Source organism: Pristiophorus japonicus, chromosome 1 (genome assembly GCF_044704955.1).
Source record: "Pristiophorus japonicus isolate sPriJap1 chromosome 1, sPriJap1.hap1, whole genome shotgun sequence".
Classification (NCBI taxonomy): Eukaryota; Metazoa; Chordata; class Chondrichthyes; family Pristiophoridae; genus Pristiophorus; species Pristiophorus japonicus.
In genome coordinates, this window is record NC_091977.1 from 51,874,727 (window position 1) to 51,897,168 (window position 22,442).

Below are 22,442 nucleotides of genomic sequence, written 5' to 3' on the forward strand. Positions count from 1 at the left end.
CATATACAAATAAATCCAACCTGAATAAACATTTATAAGCAAAGAAAAGATTAAATAAGCCATCTTCCTACCTGTGTGAAAGTGCTTCAGGCAGGCCTTTCGGGACCGAAAGCTGAACGGGCCGGCCCGAGACTTTGGGCAGGGCCCGTCCCCAGCACCAGATTTACAGGTAGGTGGCGTTGGGTCGGGTCGGTTCGGTTCGGAGGAGGGAGGGAGGGAGGGAGGGAGGGAGGGGAGGGAGGGAGGGAGGGAGGGAGGGAGGGAGGGAGGGAGGGAGGGAGGGAGGGAGGGTCAGGTCGGATCCAGTCCGGGAGCGGGAGTCGGGTCGGGTCCAGTGGGGGGGTCGGGTCAGGGGGCGGGAGCACGGGTCGGGTCGGCGGGGAGCGGGAACAGGAGCGCGGGTCGGGTCGGGTCGGGTCCAGTCGGGGGGGGGGGGGGGGGGAGAGCGGGAACAGGAGCGCAGGTCGGGTCGGGTCCAGGGGCAGAGCGGGAACAGGAGCGCGGGTCGTGTCCAGTCGGGGGGGGGGGGGGAGCGGGTGTCGGGTCTGGTCCGGAGGCGGGGGGGGGGGGGGGCGGGGAGCGGGTGTCGGGGTGGGGGAAAAAAGAGGGAGAAGCAGGAGCTGGCCGTGGGAGGAGCCTTATTCACGCAGCCCCAGTGAGGCCATTCGGCCAGGGCTAGGGGCTGCGTGCTTCGGGCCCTTCCCACACAGTTCGGCGCCTGGAGCTACTGCACTTGCGTGCCCACTGTAGCGCGCATGTGCAGAGGTCCCGGCACTGTTTTCAGCGCAGGGACCTGGCTCCGCCCCCCTACAGCTCGTGCTGCGCTGCGACGAGGGCCAGAGGACCTGCAGGGAGGTGGAGAATACGGAGGATTTTGTTTAGTCGCACTTTGTGGCACGAAAAACGGGCATCCAGGTCGGGACTGCGCCGTTCTAGGCGCGTGTGGAAACTTGGGCCCAAACAGCCCGACTTCTGTACATCTGGGAGCAGCAAAAACACACCTTTACATGGGTCTCAGAAACTACCAGCAGAGCAAATACCCTCTCCCCCACCCCCTGTTCACCAAATGTGCACCAACATGTTTCTATCTCAGCTCAATTCTCAGGCTTACTGCCTATGGATATGAATGTGAATATCTATGCATTCAATTCTGCTACTAAATCATACACATAATCCCATTGTTCCTCCTCATGCAAATACAGCATTCATTACTTTGAATTTAACAAAATTACATTTATAGTTAATAAACTTCATGTAATGGATACTGGAATATGAAACATATACACTGATATTATTTTGGATATGAAGATGTTGCCAACTTAAGAAAATACTGGGAAGTATCTCAAAAGCATTTTATTGGAAGTTGAGCATTTTATCTTAATCCTGTACAATGTACTAATGGGGGCACATTTAGAATATTGTATGCAATTTTGGGCATCTTACCTTCAAAGGGGCATTGATGCATTAGAGAGAAATCAGAGAAAAACAGTAATGATCATTGTAAGATCTAAAATCCCAAGTTATGGGGAGAAGCTCACAACTGAACTTGTCTTCAATAAAGAAGATTGAATTTGGACAATAGTGAAAGGCATAATTAATATAAATGAGAGAGTATTTAACCAGTACTGTTTGCGCAGACCTAGACAAAAGTACCGAATCAGCAACCTTCAAGAGATGCTATAATTTAGAAAATAGGCAAAACAGATTCACCAATATTATGTAATTCTATATAGATTATTAACCCCTTAAAAAGGAGATGGACAGTCAGAGAATAAACTGAATTCATTGTCTGAAGTGTGACTAGTGTTTTCGCTCATGAGATTTTAAAAATTGGAAAGGATCCAAGACAGGAAAGATTATACATGTTATACAAAAGCAAAATATTGCAGATGCTGGAAATTTGAAAAGAGAGAAAATGCTGGAAATACTCAGTAGGTCAGGCAGCATCAGTGGAGCGAGCAACAGAGTTAACGTTTCAGATCAATAGGCTTTCATCAGAACTAGAAAAGGTTTTTAAACTAAGTACAGAGGCAGACAAAAGGGTGGAGGGGAAGAACAAACAAAAGGGAAGGTCTGTGATAGGCAGGAGAGATTAAATGACAAAAGGGATGATGGTGCAAGGCAAAAGGAGGCCTTTTGAAAGAAAGAAAAATATGACTTGCATTTATATATTTACCCAAGGTCACAGTGGGGCCGAGATTTTTCCACATGTAGCAAGATCGATGTGGCCGGACCTACTGCTGGTGGAAAGCCCGCTCCCGACTCAAAACTGCTCTCCTCTGGAATCTTGCCATAATTGGGCTCATTAAGCCCGTTCCGGTGGGCTTCCCGGTCAATTAAGAGGAAGCCGGTCTGATGATATCAATTAACGATGCGTCATCAGCCGGTTTCCTTAAAGGGACCATGCCCACAATGGTTTTGACAGTTCTTCTGTCAATGTCCTGCAGCATTGAGGAGCTACAAACACTGAGAAGCACTGCACAAAGATGCACCCAGGCTCTCCCATGACTCCCTCCAGATGTAATGGAGGGAGTCACAGCATGCAGGGAGGTCTTTTTCCCTTCCCATGGGCGAAAGGGACCTTCCCAGGACACCAACGCAGCCTGGTTGCACACTGCACAGGAGGGCACAAGCAGGGATGTTGTCAGGAGGACCTGGCTGCAGTGGCGCAAACCTTTCAATGATCTCAGCAGATCACGAAACATTACTGCAAAGCCACACTCAACCTCTTCTCTGCTGTGCCACTCATCACATCTCCATCAGTCTGCCTTCCCTACCCCACCCCTGCACATCCTTTCTCACACCAACTTACCTTGCACCTCCACCCATCTCTCTCTCTCTCTACATTATCAGTTCCCCATTTCACTAGCCACCCCTCACACTTACCTTCGTCTATGTCCAATCATACCAACTAACAACACTCAAGGGTAGGCACTTAGGTCCTTTAGCCAATGTATAGTTAATGTTGATGTATTGTCAAACATTGAAATCTTTATTTTCAGGACTTTGCGTTATTGTACAGATGTGTGAGCACCTTTTGGAAGTGGCTTAGTGAGTTGTAGTGAATAGTGAGACACAAGGGTACCCCCCACAATGGTGAAGAGTGTGAAAGGAATGGGTTGGACATTGCAGGGATGCTTTATGGAGCTGGTGTGGGGTGGTGCCAACCTGGCACATTATGTGGCAGTCAGGGTGTACAGCATGAAGTGAAGTAAAAGTGGCCATGGTGAGGCCATCAACTTCCCGGGCAGCATTGTGGTCGGTGCTGATGTTCTGCGTACTGTGCAGCATCAGGTGATTGCGGAAAAAGTTGGTGTTGTTGGTAGTGATGCTGGTGTGATTAGTGATGTTGGTGTTTGGGCTGATCGTGGTTGGATTCTAAGGACCAAGGTGAGATTTTTTCCAAGGGCACCGATGCTGCTGGAATAGATGACAGGTGAGGTTGAGATGACAGAAGCAGCCAGTCAATGATGAGAGAGGTTTCTCCAAGAGGGAGACAGTGAATGGAGAGTTCATTGCAAACACTTCCAAAGTGCATAGAATTCACAAATCTTTTCCAAAACCTGAAGGCTTCAGCTGCTGACATGGAAAGTGAACAGCTGTGAAATGGTAGCTTTTATATCACTTCTGCAGCTGCCAACTAGCTAAAGCAATAGAGTCACTGAGAACCCAACTCCACTTACCCGACATGTTCCCTGAGGGATGGCAAAGCCGTTAAAAGGTTGGTAAAATTTTAAGTGCCTGCTTTTAAGCCTCTTAACTAGCATTTAAGTACTTTTTAATTATGTTAATTATCTGTCCCGCCGCTTGCTGTCGGGTCGGCTATCTGAACGCCGACCTGACAGTTGAGAAACTCACATGGAGGCGGGTTCAGAGCAGGATCCCGATCCGCTGTCAATCAAAGCCATTTATTCAGCGGAACCGCCTCCAAACCTGCACTCGGAGGGCTGGGAAAGATTCCGGCCTTGGAGTGGGTTGGAGAATTAAAATGGCAAGCCACCGGAAGGTCAAGGGCATGCTTGTTGACTGAACGGGAGTGTTCAGTAAAGCGATCACCCAATCTGGGTTTGGTCCCCCCATGTAAGGGAGACCACATCGTGAGTAGTGAATACAGCACCTGTAGACAAAATTGAAAGAAGTATAATTAAATCGCTACTTCACCTGGAAGGAGTGTTTGAGGCTCTGGACGGTGGGAAGGGAGGAGGTAAAAGGGCAGGTGTTGCATCATCTATTCTTATGTGGGAAGGGGAGTGGGTGTTGGGGGGTGATGAAAGAGTGGACCAGGGTGTCGCAGTAGGAACGGTCTCTTCAGAATGCTGAAAGGGGAAGGGAGGGCAAGATATGTTTGGTGGTGGCATTGTACTGGAGGTAATGAAATTTGTAGAGGATAATCCGTTGAATGTGGAGGCAAGTAGGGTAGAAGGTGAGAACAAGGGTAACCCTATCATGGCTCTGGAAGGGAGGAGCAGGGGTGAAGACAGACGTACAGGAAATGGGACGGATAGTCAACAGCCATGTCAACCATAGTAGAGGGGAATCCTTGGTTGACCAAAAAGACAGATTGGAAACATTGGTCTTGAAAGTGGCATCGTCAGAAGAGATTCGACAGAGATGGAGAAACTGGGAGAATGGAATATAATCCTTACAGAAAGCAGGGTGGGAGGAATGTAATCAAGGTACTTCAGGGAGTCAGTGCGCTTATAGTAGATATTGGTCGACAGCCTATCCCCAGAAATGGAGACAGAGAAGTCAAGGAAGGGAAGAGTCAGAGATGGACTATGTGAAGTTGGAAATTGTTAGCAAAGTTGATGACAGTTTCCAGTTCAGAGTGAGAGCAAGAAACAAAACTGATATAATCATCAATGTACCTGAAAAGGTGAAGGAGGGGACCTGTGTAGGACTTAAACAAAGAATGTTCTTCATATCCCACAAAAAGGCAGGCATACCTAGGATCCATGCAGGTTCCCATAGCAACACCTTTTATTTGGAGGAAGTGAGTGGTGTCAAAGAAGTTGTTCAATGTAAGAACAAGTTCAGCCAGGCAGAGGATGGTGATGGCGGTGGATGGGGACTGGTTGGCCCTGCGTTCAACAAAGAAATGGAGGTCCTGCAGGCCGTCCTGGTGAGTGATGTAGGAGTAGAGGTACTGGACGTCTATCGTGAAAAGGAGACGGTCGGGTACAGAAAAATGGAAATTACTTGATTGGCAGAGGGCATAGAAACATAGAAAATAGGTGCAAGAGTAGGCCATTCGGCCCTTCGAGCCTGCACCGCCATTCAATAAGATCATGGCTGATCATTCCTTCAGTACCCCTTTCCTGCTTTCTCTCCATACTTCTTGATCCCCTTAACTGCAAGGGCAATATCTAACTCCCTCTTGAATATATCCAATGAACTGGCATCAACAACTCTCTGCAAAAGGGAATTCCATAGGTTAACAACTCTGAGTGAAGAAGTTTCTCCTCATCAGTCCTAAATGGCCTACCCCTTATCCTAAGACTATGTCCCCTGGTTCTGGACTTCCCCAACATCGGGAACATTCTTCCCACATCTAACCTGTCCAGTCCCATCAGAATCTTATATGTTTCTATGAGATCCCCTCTCATTCTTCTAAACTCCAGTAAATAAAGGCCCAGTTGATCCAGTCTCTCCTCATATGACAGCCCAGCCATCCCTGGATTCAGTCTGGTGAACCTTCGCTGCACTCCCTCAATAGCAAGAACGTCCTTCCTCAGATTAGGAGACCAAAACTGAACACAAAATTCCAGGCGAGGCCTCACTAAGGCCCTATACAACTGCAGTAAGACCTCCCTGCTCCTATACTCAAATCCCCTAGCTATGAAGGCCAACATACCATTTGCCTTCTTTACCGCCTGCTGTACCTGCGTGCCCACTTTCAATGACTGATGAACCATGACACCCAGGTCTCGTTGCGCCTCCCCTTTTCCTAATCTGCCGCCATTCAAATAATATTCTGCCTTCGTGTTTTTGCCCCCAAAATGGATAACCTCATTTATCCACATTATACTGCATCTGCCACGCATTTGCCCACTCACCTAACCTGTCCAAATCACCCTGCAGCCTCTTAGCGTCCTCCTCACAGCTCACACCGCCATCCAGTCTAGGGCATCGGAACAGATTGGACAAGGGGGGAAAAAATAGAGTCGAAGTAAGAAGAAATAAGCTCCGTGGGGCAAGAATGTTCATTGGAAAGAAATGAGCGCCATTGTCTTTCTTTGTTCCCCACTTTCTATGTTCTTCAACAAGTACACTATTATCTGGACAACAATGAGACTCCTTAGGAACATCAATATTGTGGAGGTAGTAGACCCATTTTTAGCTGCATTACCAAGACTTCATTTTAACAAGGCAACAATTTTTCAATATAATTTGTGTAACTTTTCTTCAATTCACAGTGACATTTACATGCCACCATTTACTCTTCACATCATATCTGAACTGCTGTTTGAATAACTCCTCAAACAATCTTCAGCAACAAACCTTCCATTTACAACTGTTTAAATATTTAAACAGACAGAAAAACACATTACTGCAGTTCAGAATAGTAATTCAATAAAGGACAGTTTTTTTTGTAGAGAATTCTAGCCAATAAGAATGGACAACAGCTATACTGAAAATGCTTTCTCCCGTCATAATAAACAGATTTGAGCTTAGAATGCCCATTTAGTATTGTCGCAGGGAATCATATGTAAACAACCTTATTCATCATACATTATGGAGACCTTTCACTGTTGCTCACAATGCTACTGAATTGAATGACAAGTCCCAAAAGTAATCGTGGACACCAACACCTTCACTCTCAAGTTAGGCAGGATATCAAAGAATGATCAGAGTGACTCCTGCCAACGACCAGAAACTGTGCATTAATCTGGAACTTCCTTTCTTTTTATCCATAGAGTATTTTTGACCAGCATTTTTCTTCATAGCCCTCCCAGCATTTTTGAAGCAGTCCACTCCCTCTCAACATTTTTCCTGCTCCCTCCCAGCATTTTTGAAGCAGCCCGCTACCCCTCAGCATTTTTCCTGCTCCCTCCCAGCATTTGTGAAACAGCCGGCACCCTCCCGGCATTGTGCAGCCCACTTCGTTGGCAGCAGTCACGTCCTAGAATAATACAGCACAGAAGGCGGCCATTCGGCCCATCATGGCTCTGCCGGCTCATTGGTAGATCAACCAAATTAATTCCCCTCCTTGCGCATTCCTCATTGCCCTGTCATTTTTTTCCCTTCAAGTATTTATCCAATTTTCTTTGAAATGTCACTATTGAATCTGCTTCCACCACCCTTTTGGGCAGTGCATTCCAGATCACAACTACTCGCTCTGTAAAAGAAATGTTTCCTCATGCCGTCTTGGGTTCTTTTGCCAATCACCTTAAATCTGTGTCCTCTGGTCACCGACCTGTCACCAGAAAAAAATTCTTTATTTACTCTATCAAAACCATTCGTGATTTTAAAAATCTCTACCAAATCTCCTCTTCACCTTCTCCGCTCTAAAGGAGAACCACCGCAGCTTCTCCAGTCTCTCCACAAAACTGAAGTCCCTCATGCCTGGTATCGTTCTAATAAATCTCTTCTGCACCTTCTGCAAGGCATATTTCATATTTAATTCGATCAAACACCCACTCTACATTAGAAACTGAAGGTAATATATCCTGGCCAGATATTTGACCTTGGACTAGAAAGGATACATCAGGTACTTCGTCAGTGACAACTTTGGTACCTTTTTAAAAAAAAATTATTAAAGATTCTGCACATATAATCACAAGAAGTTAGACACTTGAATTAAATTACTACTATATTAAAACCCAAGAACTATGACTGATTTTGTGCCTTAAACAAGCCACTTAAAAATATTGTCCCTAAATAAATTAGTTATAATCAATACTTGATAGATTTATCCTCTAGCAATGAATTTATAAATTGTATTAAAAAAGGTATCATTCTCCAAAACAGGTAATCTAACCATATATAGGCCCCAAGTTTCCACATGATTTGCACCTGATTTTTAGGAGCAACTGGTGGAGAACGGACTATCTTAGAAATCGCAATTCTCCACATTTTTTTTTCTTCAGTTCTAGTCAGTTAGAACAGTTTCACTTTGGAACAGAATTTTTTCTTCAAAAGGGGGCGTGTCCGGCCACTGACGCCTGATTTCAAAGTTTCCACAGTGAAAACGTACTCCAAACTAACTTAGAATGGAGCAAGTGAAGATTTTTGTAGAACTGAAAAAAGCTTGTCTACACATTAAAAAGTCAGGCGCAGGTTACAAATTAGGCGTCCAGAACGAGGTTGGGGGGGCGGGGGGGAAGTCATTAAATTCTATAATAAATCCTTATTTATACTTATACAAATAAATCTAACCTGAATAAAAATTTATAAGCAAAGAAAAGATTAAATAAACCATCTTTCTACCTGTGTGAAAGTGCTTCAGCCAGGGAGAATGCTGCAGGAAGCCTCACAAGTTGAGGCAGCCGTTCCCGCGGGGGGGGGGGAAGAGAGGAGGCAGCCGTTCCCGACAGCGGGGGAGGGAGGGAGTGCGGGCCCAACCGACCGCAGCGGGGGGGGGGGGGGGGGGGGGGGGGGGGGGGGGCCGTTCCAGACGGCGGGCAGGGGGGAAAGGAGACAGTGAGAAGGCAGCAGGAAGCCTCAAGTTCAGCAGCCATTCCCGACGGCGGCGGGGGGGGGGGGGGGGGGGGGGGGGGCCATCGGAAATGGCTGCCTCAACTTTGAGGCTTCCTGCAGCCTTCTCACTGCTGCAAGAAGCCTCAGTGCTGATGGCAATGTGCTTTTATTAAAAAAATGTTCAAAAATTAAACAGCTACAAAGAACTACAAAAATGGCCGAGTGCCAATGTTTCCTTCACACTGCGCGTGCGCGAACGCTCCAACGCGCACGCGCAGGGTTGCCGGCAGGAAAAAAACTAATTTAAAATGGTACCCGCCCCCTCCCACTTACAAAATCGGCACGAGTGGTAGGCTCCGCCCCCTGGGCGCCGCGCCAAGCAGACACGGAGCTGCAGAGCGCTCCAGAATCGCGAATTTTTTTTCCGGCGCGAAAAACGGGCGCCCAGCTCAGAGGGGCGCCCGTTTTGTAGCGTGTGGAAACTTGGGGTCTTAGTGTCATAACATCACAAATGCAGTTACTCTTCACATTCGGACATAAATTTCAACCACTCTGTGCAATTGAGCTACACATACAACAGTTGTAACGAACTGAAGTGGAAAGAATGGCATTTTTCCGCTTTCTGTACAGCAACAGCTGGTGTTTTGTTTTGTCTTGGTAGACAGTCTGGGAGCCAAATATTTAAACTAGCTCAACAACTTACACATGAAGTACTGTATCCAGCATCAAAAACAGGCTTGAGTTTAAAAGCTCACTCCCACAAAGGAAAATTACAAAGTGGCACCTAGCAGAGTCTAACCAGAAGTAGCTCGGCTCACATGGGAGAAGTATTAAAGCTTCTTCCACAAGTTTTGTTTGATATACTTGTTTTTTTTTCAAAAAGAGAGTGTTTAGGCACAAAGTAAAAAAGATTTACAAAATGCAAACTGGGCAGTTATAAAATACAAACTACGAACAGAATTGCACCAAATAAACTGTGAATTGCAGCAGAAGTAAATTATAAACACCCGCCACCATTCTAAAGTAATTATTATCCCTAACTTTTCTGCCTATCATATTAAGAGTATAAGTGATTTAAGGCAAGCTAAACAGGAAATCAGAACTACCACCACTCAAACAAGAGGCAGGAGGGGGCCTGAACGGCACTGACATAGTGTATCTCTAGGACATGCATTTGCATCTATCCAGGCTGATGAGACTAAAGTCTCTTCAGTTTACCAACTCCAAGTGTCCTACAAGTTTGATCAGTTTCAACCAAGTTTCTAATGGACTCTCAGGAGAAAACTGCTACTGATTTGGCACTAAACAGTAATTTTATTCAGAGGTCACAGAATGGACTGGTGTGGGAAAATGAAAATTGTTATACTGGTACCTAAGGAAGGTTCAAGCTAAGACATATTAGTGAACAGACTAGAGATCTAGAAGTGCTCAACACTAACACTAGGTGCCTAAAGTTGATCCAGGAAACTTTGATCAATAGCCCTAAAATGCAATGATCACCTTTTAGATAATGCTAGATCTGGAGTTAATTCCTTTTAAGGATCATCAGCATGACACAACCACAGAAGGAACATGAAATGTGAATTTCATCTCCAATTCTTCACATCCACTCCAACATAGTCAGGATATGGCAGGAATCCAGCATTTAAAAAAAAACAAATTAGCACTATATCTAACTGAACTAGAATGTGCACAACCTCAGCATTCTGTTCAACTCAGAGCTTAAAAAACCACTATCCCATCCATCACCAAGGCCAATTTAATTCCATCTCTGCAATGTGACCCATTTCCACCCCTACATCGCTATCGGAACCCTTATCCATACCTTTGTCACCTACAGACTCAATTTCTCCAACATCCTACTCAGTGGCTTCCATTCTCCATTAATTAAACTCTGCCGCTGGTATCCGACCCTACACTAAATCACACTCATCCATTAATGCAGTTCTCACCTGACCTGCACTGGCCACCTAGCCACCAACTACTGAATTTAAAATCCTCATTCCTGATCTCCATCAACAAATTTTTATAAAGTCTTGTTCCACCCTACTTCACAACCATCTTCAACCTTGCATCATCATTCGTGCCCTCTGACTATCTATATATCCCCCTCATCCCTCTATTTATCACTTAAGCCATCTATGCACTCCTTTCTGGAATTCACTACCTAAATTGCTCTGCCTCGCTACCTCGCTCTATGCTTTTAAAAGTCATCTTCAAAACTCATCGCTTTCAGTCACCTCCCATACTTCTTCCACAAAAGGCTCAGCATCCTTTCCCTTTCTTCTCCCATGAAGAGGCTTGGGACATTTTTCTATGTTAAAGGCATTTCAAAAATGCAAATTATAATATGAACAGAATACTCAATGGGAATCAGAACAGCCCAGCTGATTCTATTTAAAGCAGGCTTGTGTATCGCGCGTTATTAGGTCGTATTTATGGAATAAGCTGTGCATTTCATTTCTCCACATTACAAACCCTCTACCTACTTCTTCTATTTACATGCCAAGACATAACATTAGACTGCAGTCTCTTACCTTTATCTGCTGGCGTCTCAGCATGGCCAGCTCTCTCATATCTCTGAACGGCTGTAGTAGGTATTGGTAGAGTTCTGTAGTTGCTTCAGATAAAGCAATATAGGCATCATCTTCTTCCTGGTAAAGTTCCAGCAGTTCCACCATAATCTCTGTAATCTTGTGTTTCTCCAGCAGCTGTGTGCAAATCAAAATTTGTTTTACTATTTAAAATTTCTAGTCAATCTCAATTCTTGACTATTCTTTTTAGTTTGTGCATTGATTCTGATCAAATATATTCCATTAATCATAGTTTAATATAAATTCCAGTCTAATAAATGCAAGCACTGAAACATATAAAGCCCAGAATACAAACATTTCATTACAGACTTGAATTTTGCATTCAACTTTGACATCAACCACTAGAAGCTACTGTTGTGGGCAACTTAATTCTTTGCTGGGATGTTTAGGAGAAACATCAGACATGGTAGAACCAAGATGTAGTACCAGATTTAACAGAAATGAAAGAATCATGTGTGAAACGGAGGACCAGAATGAGGAGTCATAAATACAAGATTAAAATGTACGAGATGTACCGTCAGAGAGCAGAAGAAATTTTAACAGAATTCTAAAGCTGTGGAATTCACTTCCAGGGTTAGAGGTTGAGGCAAAAACGATGTCAAGTTCAAGATTTGATTGGATAGTTAGATGAAAGAAACGGGATTACAGGGGTATGGGAACAGGGTGGGTAAATATGATTAGAATTATTTGCTCACGTGGAGGGTAAACACAGACACAGGCTGGCTGAGCCGAATGGTCTGCTTCAGTGTTTTGACTTCTATACATTTGTATGTATGAAACCTTTTGTACAAGCTAGAATATCAGTTACTTCAATGGCACTGATAGAAAGGTCAGAAGGAGCAGCTGATTCAGAAATAAGCAAAAATTCTTGAAAACCATAAGTTATTGTGCTAAACTGGCTATCTTTAAAGACAAATCCTCTGATGTCATAAATGATCTCAAACAATGTGACATTTACCATACTCCTATCTTTCGTGGAAGCAAGTCGTCCTCATTCGAGGGACCGCCTATGATGATCTCTAATCTGCTGGGTAATTCAGCTGATCTAGCATCTCTGCAGTTTGCCATAAACCCCAATCTGATGTCATCAGCAAATTTTAATACTGTTCCCTCAATTCCTACGTCCAGTTTATGTATATACAGTAAACCAGAGTGGCTCCAACTTAAACTCCTTTGGAATATCACCATATGTTTCAGTTCAAGAAGCATCCTTTACCTCTACCCTTTATTTTCTGCCCTCCAACTATTTTTCTATTAATGTGGCCACATCCTACTTATTACCATGTGTTATTACCTTTGCTGTAAGTCTCTGATGTGGTACCTTATATTAATATAATTATGCAGCTATTCTGTAAAACTGCTATGTCATTATTTTAAAGAATTAGTGTGCAAATAATTTCATTAGCTATATGTTTATATATTGGTCTTAAATTACAGCACAGCCACTAGTCGTACCCTGCCTCCAGCAACTGTAAAACAATATAAACAGGAGATGCTAGTGGCTCTGAGGAGGGAAGGTCAATTAGAACCACTTCAAGACATGGTTTCTCCTCTCAGAAGGGGCCATAAATGCCGATGGTATTGGATTCCATGGTCTGCCAAATGGAAATAAGCTTATAGAATGAGCTGCCAAGGAAGACCATTGAATTAAGAAACATTAGTGAGTTGAGGAAGCAAGTAGATGTCTGGTGAAAAAAGAAAATTGAGGGTAAAGATTGGATTCCGATCAACTGAAGAAAATGGTTCTTTTTACCATGTCAAAAGCTGGTTAAAAGTGATATAAATTGTAATTGTAAAGCTGCAAGTAACATTTAAAAAAATGATTCACAAACTGAAATAGTAAAACTTTGGTTTGTAACTCTCCCTTCTCCCTCTCATACTCAACATCAAATCCAATCATATCATGTCACTATTTGCAAGATGTTCTCACCAGATTGTTAACTAATTGTGGTACGTTATTCATCACTAAATCCAGTATGGCCTGTTCCCTTGACGGATCGAAAACATATTGGCCCAGATAGTAACGCAAAGTTTTAGTGGGTCAGAATGTCCGATTTTAACTTGATTGCATAATTAAATTTTTCCTTCTGGGTTTTGCGTCACCAAGCTGCAGCAGCGGCCATGATGCATGCCCGCCAGTGTGATACCAACTCGACTATTTAAAGGGCCAATGCAAAAATTGAAGGAGTTAAGAGGCTTTGGAAGGAAACAGTTAGTGAACATGGATACAGGTCGAGCAAGGTCAGCACTTAGATTTAATGATGTATCCCTTGACTTACTGCAGGTGTAGTCAGGAGCAGGACAGGGATCATTTTCCCCAGCAACAGGAAGAAGAAACTTGCTGCTCTCACCATTCACCAAGGCGGCGTGGTGGGAGGTGGCTGAGGAGGTGAACAACTGGAGCATTGTGTACAGAACTCTTATTTGGGTAACTGTTCCATATATCCTGCTGATCTTTTTCTAACACCTTTTGACTTGCAATGTGGATTTTCCCCTCCTATCCCCTAACTAGTTAAAATTATTTTGTATTAGTAATTTAAATTGTTCCACGCTGCACTATTTGCCCTTTCCGCAAGGACAGAGACGCTTCTCCAGTTCAGATGAATGTCATCCCACCGATATAGTCTTCTCACAGCTTAATCTAATTCCCACCAACCCAAAAGTTGAACAGTCCAGATCATTTTTTTTCTAAAATTGAGAAATCAGGATGAAAGGTCAAAGCCATAGTAGGAGACCACCAAGGCTCAAAAGATATTTTAAATCGGGAAGCAGTGATTGGGTGACACCAATGTGGTTACTGAATGTATTAAGATTGAAGGAGAAAGGAATACATGAGGGAAGTAAGAGTGGAAGAATGTGATGAATTTGGACTTCAATCTAGTAAAGATGTGGGTAGGAGGGCGAGCATGTTGGATGCTCTAACTTGAAATTGAAGGCAGCATGATAAAAGTTGAGAGGAGCACTAACAATAGTGATATTGTTAAAAGATTAGAACGATTGAAAGAGTAAAAAGAAAAAAGTAGAAAGTTGAGAGGGGCATTGCCGATTTTTTTTCTAATATCGGAGTGAAAGAAAGGCATTAGAAGCATCTTCCCAGATATGGCAACAGCATTCAGTGCTTGGATACATAAGAGTTGATAGCAAGTGTTTGGCATTAGAGAAAAGCAAACTTCTTGGAAGCATCTTTAGCAAAAGAGATGTGGGAGTTCCTTTGGGTTCAGAAATGCTTCACTTTTTGTTCGTCAACATGATAATGATGAACAAAAAGTGAAGCCCTCAAATGCAAGAGGAAGGGATTGTTTGTTACACTTCGAGGAATTAAGAAACTGTACCTTTGAAGAATTAGACCACCACTTTTCACTGCCCCCTTGAAAAGCATGGAGGACACCAGGATACAGTGATTCAGTCACTGCACTCATCATAGGCAGTCCCTCGGAATCGAGGAAGACTTGCTCCCACTCTTAAAATGAGTCCTTAGGTGGCTGAACAGTCCAATACGAGAGCCACAATCCCGGTCATAGGTGGGACAGAGAGTCGTTGAGGGTAAGGGAGGGTGGGACTGGTTTGCCGCACGCTCTTTCCGCTGCCTGCACTTGGTTTCTGCATGCTCTCAGCACCCTCCCGGATACACTTTCTCCACTTAGGGCGGTCTTTGGCCAGGGACTCCCAAGTGTCGGTGGGGATGTTGTACTTTATTAGAGAGGCTTTGAGGGTGTCCTTGCAATGTTTCCTCTGCCCATCTTTGGCTCGTTTGACGTGAAGGAGTTCCGAGTAGAGCGCTTGCTTTGGGAGTCTCGTGTTTGGCATGCAGACAACGTGGCCTGCCTAGCGGAGCAGAACTGATCAAGTGTGGTCAGTGCTTCAATGTGCTGAAAGAGGACTGGAGCTTGTGTTCTCTGAAGCGATAAGAAGACAGTTGAGTGGAATAATCAGTAAAACAATGGAAAGATTTGGGCAAGAGGTAACTCATTTGAAAAAAAGTAGAAGGGGAGAAATGGTGGTCCCACCACATGTTTGCAAGAACAAATCAACAGGTACCAGTATCCATTTTTTAAAGGTGCAAAGCAGAGAAAATATAGGTAAACATTCATCTGAAGCCATGTTTGTATTAAAAATCTTGGATACGCCATAATTTATAATGCAGAAAATCCAATGCTAAAACAACATTAAAAAGTGTAATTGATGTCCAAATGTGACACAGCAGTTAACCATCAATCATTTACAAGCGTTAAGGTACCCAAATATTGTGATGCAATTCCTTCATGCCAGGCATTGCTGGTCTGAGATGTATTAAACACAAGAGTCCACGGTCGGCATCTCAGTGGTATCAGGGTGAGCCAGCCTGGCCTCAGTCCAACGTGTCCAAGTGTAAATGCAGTACCATGAGAGTAAATTAGAAATATTGCATTTCGATTTTCAGCTTTTGCTTTTCAATTTTTTATTTTAAAAAAATGCAGGTTAAAAAAATCAGCTGAGATTCCATATTACAAAAACTTAATAAAAATACACTAAAGTGTGCAAAAGTTTTTACTAAGTTCTTGGAATGTGGGCAACATGGGTATTTTATTGCCCACCCTAGTTGTCCTGAGGAGGCACTGCAGGCCTTCTTTATGAACTACTGTAGTCCTTGTGGTGATGTTCCTCCCATGATAGCGTTAGGTAGGGACCCAGCAATGATGAAGGAATGATAATATATATCCAAGTCAGGTTTGGTGTGTGACTTGGAGAGGAATATGGAGCTGATCTTAATTCTTCTTGATGGTAGAGGTCATTGAAGAGGGAAATGCTGTCAAAATAATTTCATTGTGATGCTGCAGTGGATATTTCAGATCATACATACATACATACTACAACCACAGTGCATTAGTGGCAGAGGGAGTGGATATTAGAATCATAGAAATTTACAGCACGGAAGGAGGCCAGTTTGGTCCATCGTGTCTGTGCCGGCCGACCAAAAGCTATCCAACTTAATCCCACTTTGCACTCCAGCGACCACACAGGCTTGACAAAGCTAGGTCTTGGTCTGTTGCACGGACCAAGTGCGCACACATATTGCAATGTGGGCTGGCCAGTGCTGCTCCTGGGCCCTCGCCTTTTCCGAGCCCCAATCACATCCCTCTACGAACTCTTGCTGCTCCTTCGCCTCAACCTTGTCACTCCTGCTGTACCTGCCTGCACTGCAGTCAGCCGTCGCCCTCCTGCAGCAGCACGTGTTGCACCCTGCAGTGGCCGCCAAACATTGCTCCCTCTAATGGCCCCCAGCTTGCTGATGGTCTTGCAGGCTGGGATCGCGCCGATTTCAGGGCCGGACTGCCGCATGCTGCTCCCTTTTATACACCTCAATAAAGTCTCCCCTGTTCCAAAGACCCAGCATCTCCAATCTTTTGCAGCCAAAATTCTCCAGTCCAGGCAACACTCTTATAAATCTTCTCTGCACCCTTTCCAGGGGAATCACATCTTTCCTGTAATGTGGTGACCAGAACTGCACACAGTACTCCAGCTGTGGCCTAACCAGTATTTTATACGGTTCAAGTATAATCTCCTTGCTCTCGTATTCCATGCCTCGACTAATAAAGCCTTCTTAACCACCTTATCTACCTGGCCTGCTACTTTCAGGGATCGATGGATCTACACTCCAAGGTCCCTTTGTTCCTATACACTTTTCAGTCATACCATTTAATGTGCATTCCCTTGCCTTGTTAGACCTCCCCAAAGGCATGACCTAGCTCTGTCAAGCCCGTGTGCGTGGTGGCTGGTGTGCAGCGGCCACCCCACGTTAAAAAAATTCACGCACAAGCATCTTCCACCCTTCAGGATGTAGTTCGGGTCCTTCATTGAAACACCTGTGAACTTGTCCTTTTTTCAAGGGACCTATGATGATGATGACCTCACACTTATCCGGATTGAATTCCGTTTGCCACTGTTCTGCTCACCTGACCAGTTCATTGAGATCTTCCTGCAGTCCGCAGCTTCCTTCTTCATTATCAACCACACAGCCTATTTTAGTGTCATCTGCAAACTTCTTAATCATACCCCCAACATTTAAGTCCAAGTCATTGACATATACACCACAAAAAACGAGGGACCGAGCACTGTGCCCTGCAGAACCCCACTGAATACAGCCTTCCCGTCACAAAAACACAACCATTACCCTTTGCTTCCTGCCTCCGAACCAATTTTGGATCTAACTTGCCACTTTGCCCTGGATTCCATGGGCTTTTAATTTTGTGACCAGTCTGCCATGTGGGACCTTATCAAAAGCTTTACTAAAATCCATATACACTATATCATATATACTGCCCTCATCGACCCTCCTGGTTACCTCCTCGAAAAATGCAATCAAGTTAGTCAGACATGACCTTCCCTTGACAAATCCATGTCGACTGTCCTTGATTAATCCCATGTCTTTCCAAAAGATATATCCTGTCCCTCAGGACTTTTTCCAATAATTTTCCCACCACTGAGGCTAGGCTGATTACTCGGTCTATCCCTTTCTCCCTTTTTAAACAAAGGTACAACATTAGCAGTCCTCCAGTCCTCTGGCACCGCACCTGTAGCCAGAGAGGATTGGAAAATGATGGTCAGAACCTCTGCTATTTCCTACTTTGTTTCTCTTAACAGCCTGGGATACATTTCATCCGGATATTGAGTCCAGCGGCAGGGGCACTAATCAAGTGAGCAGTTTTGTTCTAAATGTTAGTGAACTTCTTGACTGTTAAGCTATACCCATCCAGGTGAGCAGTGAATCTTTCATCACATTCCTGACAAAAATTTGAAGGGTCAGGAGCAACGTTCTCGCTAAGCTGCGCAGCTGTCTAGAGGTCCCGCGCAGGCTGCTCACCAACTTTTCAATGGAAGAAATCGTGCCCCAAAAATTAGAGGGAATATTGGTCAGGAGGTGAGTCACACGTCAGAGTACCCAATTCTGTCCTGTTCCCATAGCCAGTGTTCATATGGTTGGTTTAGTTCAGCTTCTGGTGAACAGTGACCCCCAGGACGTTGTTTGTGGGGGTCGCAACGATCCTGATGCCACTGTAGGTCAAGGAGAGGTGGCTGGACCTGCTCTTGTTCAATGTGGTCTTTACCAAACACTTACTTGTGTGTTGTGAATGCTACTTGCCATTTGTCAATCCAAGTCTGAATGTTATCCAGGTCCTGCTGTAGGCTGGCACGAGCTGCTACATTATTAGAAGAGTTATGAATGCAAAAATCATCAGCGAACAGCCCCACTACTAAGTATTGAGAAAGGGAAGGTCATTAATGAAGCAACTGAAGTTGATTAGACCAAAGACATTTCGCCGAGGAACTCCTGCAGTGATACCCTGGGGCTGTCATGATCAGCCTTCGACAACCACCTTCCTTTTGTCAGATATGACTCCATCCGAGGGATGGTTTTCCCTTTGACTTCCAATGACTTCAGTTTTGCTAGGGTTCTTTTATTATGCATAATTATTTTTACCATCTCCTTGATTTGTGTGAAATTTGAGCAAGTTGTGCAGATTAGCGTGTCTGTTATTTCTGGAATGTAAAAAAAATAGTAAAAACTGAATAGGAAAGATTTTACAACCAGAAATTTGTCAGGTAAAAACTGAAGATCAATTTTTGGAATATAATTAAGTAAAAGTAATGAAGAAAGGCCTATTATTGTTTAAATAAAATGTGAAAAGTGCTTTTGCATTTATTTGCCCACATGCTTTGATCATCGGCATTGTAGATTATACATTTGCCATCGTATTTGTATATTAGGTTTCATGCAATGAAATGTAACACATGCAAGAAAGTAACTGTGGGTTCAATTTTCCCCAAAGCCGTTTGACGTACTTGAAGAAATACACCCGACTATGCCAAAAAAAAATCATCCAACTTTCCCCGTTTGAATTGTTCATGTTAGTGTCGCCTAGCCTGTCCTTCAGCTTTGGGGGTGGAGCCTAAGTTCTGCGTCAAAAAGATCGGGTTGCCAGGTTAACGAGGGACACACTGCAGACTGAGGCTGGAAAGTGAAACATACTCATTCTGGCCAGCTCACAGCTACCTTTACAAGCACCTTGCACATTGCAGTAGCATTCCATCATTAAATTATTATGCCAGAAATCTATCCCCCTTGCCCCCACCCCCTCTCGGTGGGCGGTGCCGCTCCTAACCCTGGCCGAAAGACTTCCCTCCTCTTCCGGTGCTGGGTGCCACTCCTAACCCTGGCCGAAAGACTTCCCTCCCCTCCCAGTGCCGGTTGCCACTGCTAGACCTGGCCGAAAGGCCCCCTCCCCACCGATGCCGGGTGCCACTCCTTACTCTGGCCGAAAGGCTTCCCTCCTAGTGCCGGCTGCCACTGCTAGACCTGGCCGAAAGGCCCCCCTCCCCCCAATTGCCACTGCTAGCCCTGGCTGAAGGGCCTTTCCCCCACCCTCCTCCGGTTGCCGCTCCTAACCCTGGCCCAAGAGGTACACCCACCCACCCATCCACCACCCCTTCCTCTGCGCTCTCTCTCCCCGAGTAAATCGGAGCTGGCCAAACTTGCTTAAATGGCCATAAATGGCTGGGGTGGCAGGTTGCCCCCCCCAATGAGGTAAAAAAATCGTAGCCTAAAAAAATCCTACGTTAGTGCAGAAACTTTGGGGCAACTTGGGGATTTTAATTTACTCTTTAAAAAAAATGGTGCAGGCCAAAACAACAATGTAGATAATTGGGGAAAATTGAGCCCCCATGACTTGGCATCATGAATTTATGAACATATTACATTTAACCTAGTCTGCTTCTAATCAATTGTGCAGCATCAAGTAGAATGACAAAAGCTTAATGTACTGGAACTTAAGCTGATTTTAGTTATCAGTGGTCTTACTCATGGTTAAGCTCAACTTTTAACAATAGATTCTACATTCTTGCACATGTTCACTACAAGAGACAACAAATTGTTCTGAGAGGTAGCTTTTATGCTCCCGTATTTTTTCCATTTCTGATGGCAATAGCCATGTACAGTATCAGTATTTTATAAACTCTGAACTCTTGCATAGAATATCAAGTATGAAACATACTCTCAGTGGGCTATGTGCGATTCCAGACACGCTGCAATGTCATTGCCTTCTGAAATGGCCGAGCAAGCTACTTCGTTGTGCACAACCCCTACGAATACAAGAATAATAATAAAATCGGACGGACCATCTAGCATCGACCTCGGCACCAGCTACGGACACAAGTCGACCCTTCAAAGTCCTTCTCACCAACATCTGGGCACTTGCGCCAAAATTGGGAGAGCTGTCCCACAGACGAGTCAAGCAACAGCCTGATATAGTTATACTCACAGATTCATACCTTTCAGCCAATATCCCATAAACCTCCATCCCACCAGCAGGACATACCCACCAGGGGTGGTGGCACAGTGATATACAGTCAGGAGTGACTGGCCTTGAGAGCCCTCAATATTGACTCCGGACCCTATGAAGTCTCCTGGCTTCAGGTCAAGCAAGGGCAAGGAAAACTCCTGCTGATTACCACCTACTACCCTCCCTCAGCTGATGAATCAGCACTCCTCCATGCTGAACACCGCTTGGAAGAAGCACGGAGAGTAGCAAGGGCACAAAATGTACTCTGGGACTTCAATGTCCATCACAAGAGTGACTCGGTAGCAGCACTACTGAACGAGCTGGCCGAGTCCTGAAGAACATAAGCTGCCAGACTGAGCCTGCAACAGGTGGAGAGAGAAACAGCACGAGGGAAAAAACCTACTTGACCTCATCCTCACCAATCTACCTGTCGCAGATGCATCTGTCCATGACAGGATTGGTAGTAGCGACCACCACACACTGTGGAGACGAAATCCTGTCATCACACTGAGGACACCATCCAGCGTGTGGTGTGGCACTACCACCGTGCTAAATGGGATAGATTTTGAACAGATCTAACAGCTCAAAACTGGGCATCCATGAGGCACTGTGGGCCATCAGCAGAATTGTATTTCACCACAATTTGTAAATTCATGGCCTGGTATCTCACTCACTCTACCATTACCATCAAGCCAGGTTCAATGAAGAGAGTGTAGAAGAGCATGCCAGAAGCACTATCAGGCATTCCTAAAAATGAGGTATCAACCTGGAGAAGCTGCAACACAGGACTGCATGCATGCTAAAAAACAGAAACAGCATGCTATAGACAAGGCTACACAATTCCACAACCAACGGATCAGATTAAAGCTCTGTAGTTCTGCCACATCAAGTCATGAACAGGAAGAGGCCCCATGAATATCCCCATCCTCAATGATGGCGGAGCCCAGCACGTGAGTGCAAGAGACAAGGCTGAAGTGTTCACAACCATCTTCAGCCAGAAGTGCCGAGTGGATGATCCATATCGCCCTCCTCCCCCGAGTTCCCCACCATCTCAGAAGCCAGTCTTCAGCCAATTCGATTCACTTCGTGAGATCAAGAAACGGCTGAGTGCACATGGATACAGCAAAGGCTATGGGTGCCGACAACATCCCAGCTGCTGTGCTGAACAGCTGTGCTCCAGAACTAGCCGCGCCTCTAGCCAAGCTGTTCCAGTATAGCTACAACACCGGCATCTATACGACAATGTGGAAAACTGCCCAGGTAGATCTGTCCACAAAAAGGTCAAATCCAATCCAGCCATTTACTGCCCCATCAATCTACTCTCAATCATCAGCAAAGTGATGATAGCACTGTTGATGACACCTTCCAAGTGGCACTTACTCACCAATAACCTGCTCACCGATGCTCAGTTTGGGTTCCACCAGGATCACTCAGCTCCGGACCTTATCACAGCCTTGGTCTAAATATGGACAAAAGAGCTGAATTCCAGTTGCGAGGTGAGAGTGAGTACCCTTGACATCAAGGCAGCATTTGACCAAGTGTGGCATCAATGATCACAGTAAAATTGAAGTCAATGGGAAAACTCTCCACTGGCTGGAGTCATACCTAACACAAAGGAAGATTGCTGTGGTGGTTGGAGGTCAATCACCACAGCCCCAGAACATCGCTACATAGTTCCTCAGAGCATTGTCCTAGGCCCAACCATCAGCTGCTTCATCAATGACCTTCCCTCTGTCATAAGGTCAGAAGTGGGGATGTTTACTTATGACTGCAGTGTTCAGTGCCATTTGCAACTCCTCAGAAAATGGAGCAGTACATGCCCACATGCAGCAAGACCTGGACGACATTCAGGCTTGGGCTGATAAGTGGCAAGTAACATTCGTGCCTCACA

The 22,442-nt window shown here is 44.8% G+C and overlaps 1 protein-coding gene across 1 annotated transcript in view; it reads right to left on the reverse strand.

Moving 5' to 3' along the window:
- Positions 1 to 22,442, reverse strand: part of jmy (junction mediating and regulatory protein, p53 cofactor) — a 144,863-nt gene that overhangs the window by 118,763 nt on the left and 3,658 nt on the right. The window contains exon 2 of the mRNA XM_070879750.1: positions 11,178 to 11,351. Within this exon, the coding sequence (XP_070735851.1) occupies positions 11,178 to 11,351 (174 nt within the window). The remainder of the gene's footprint in view (positions 1 to 11,177; positions 11,352 to 22,442) is intronic.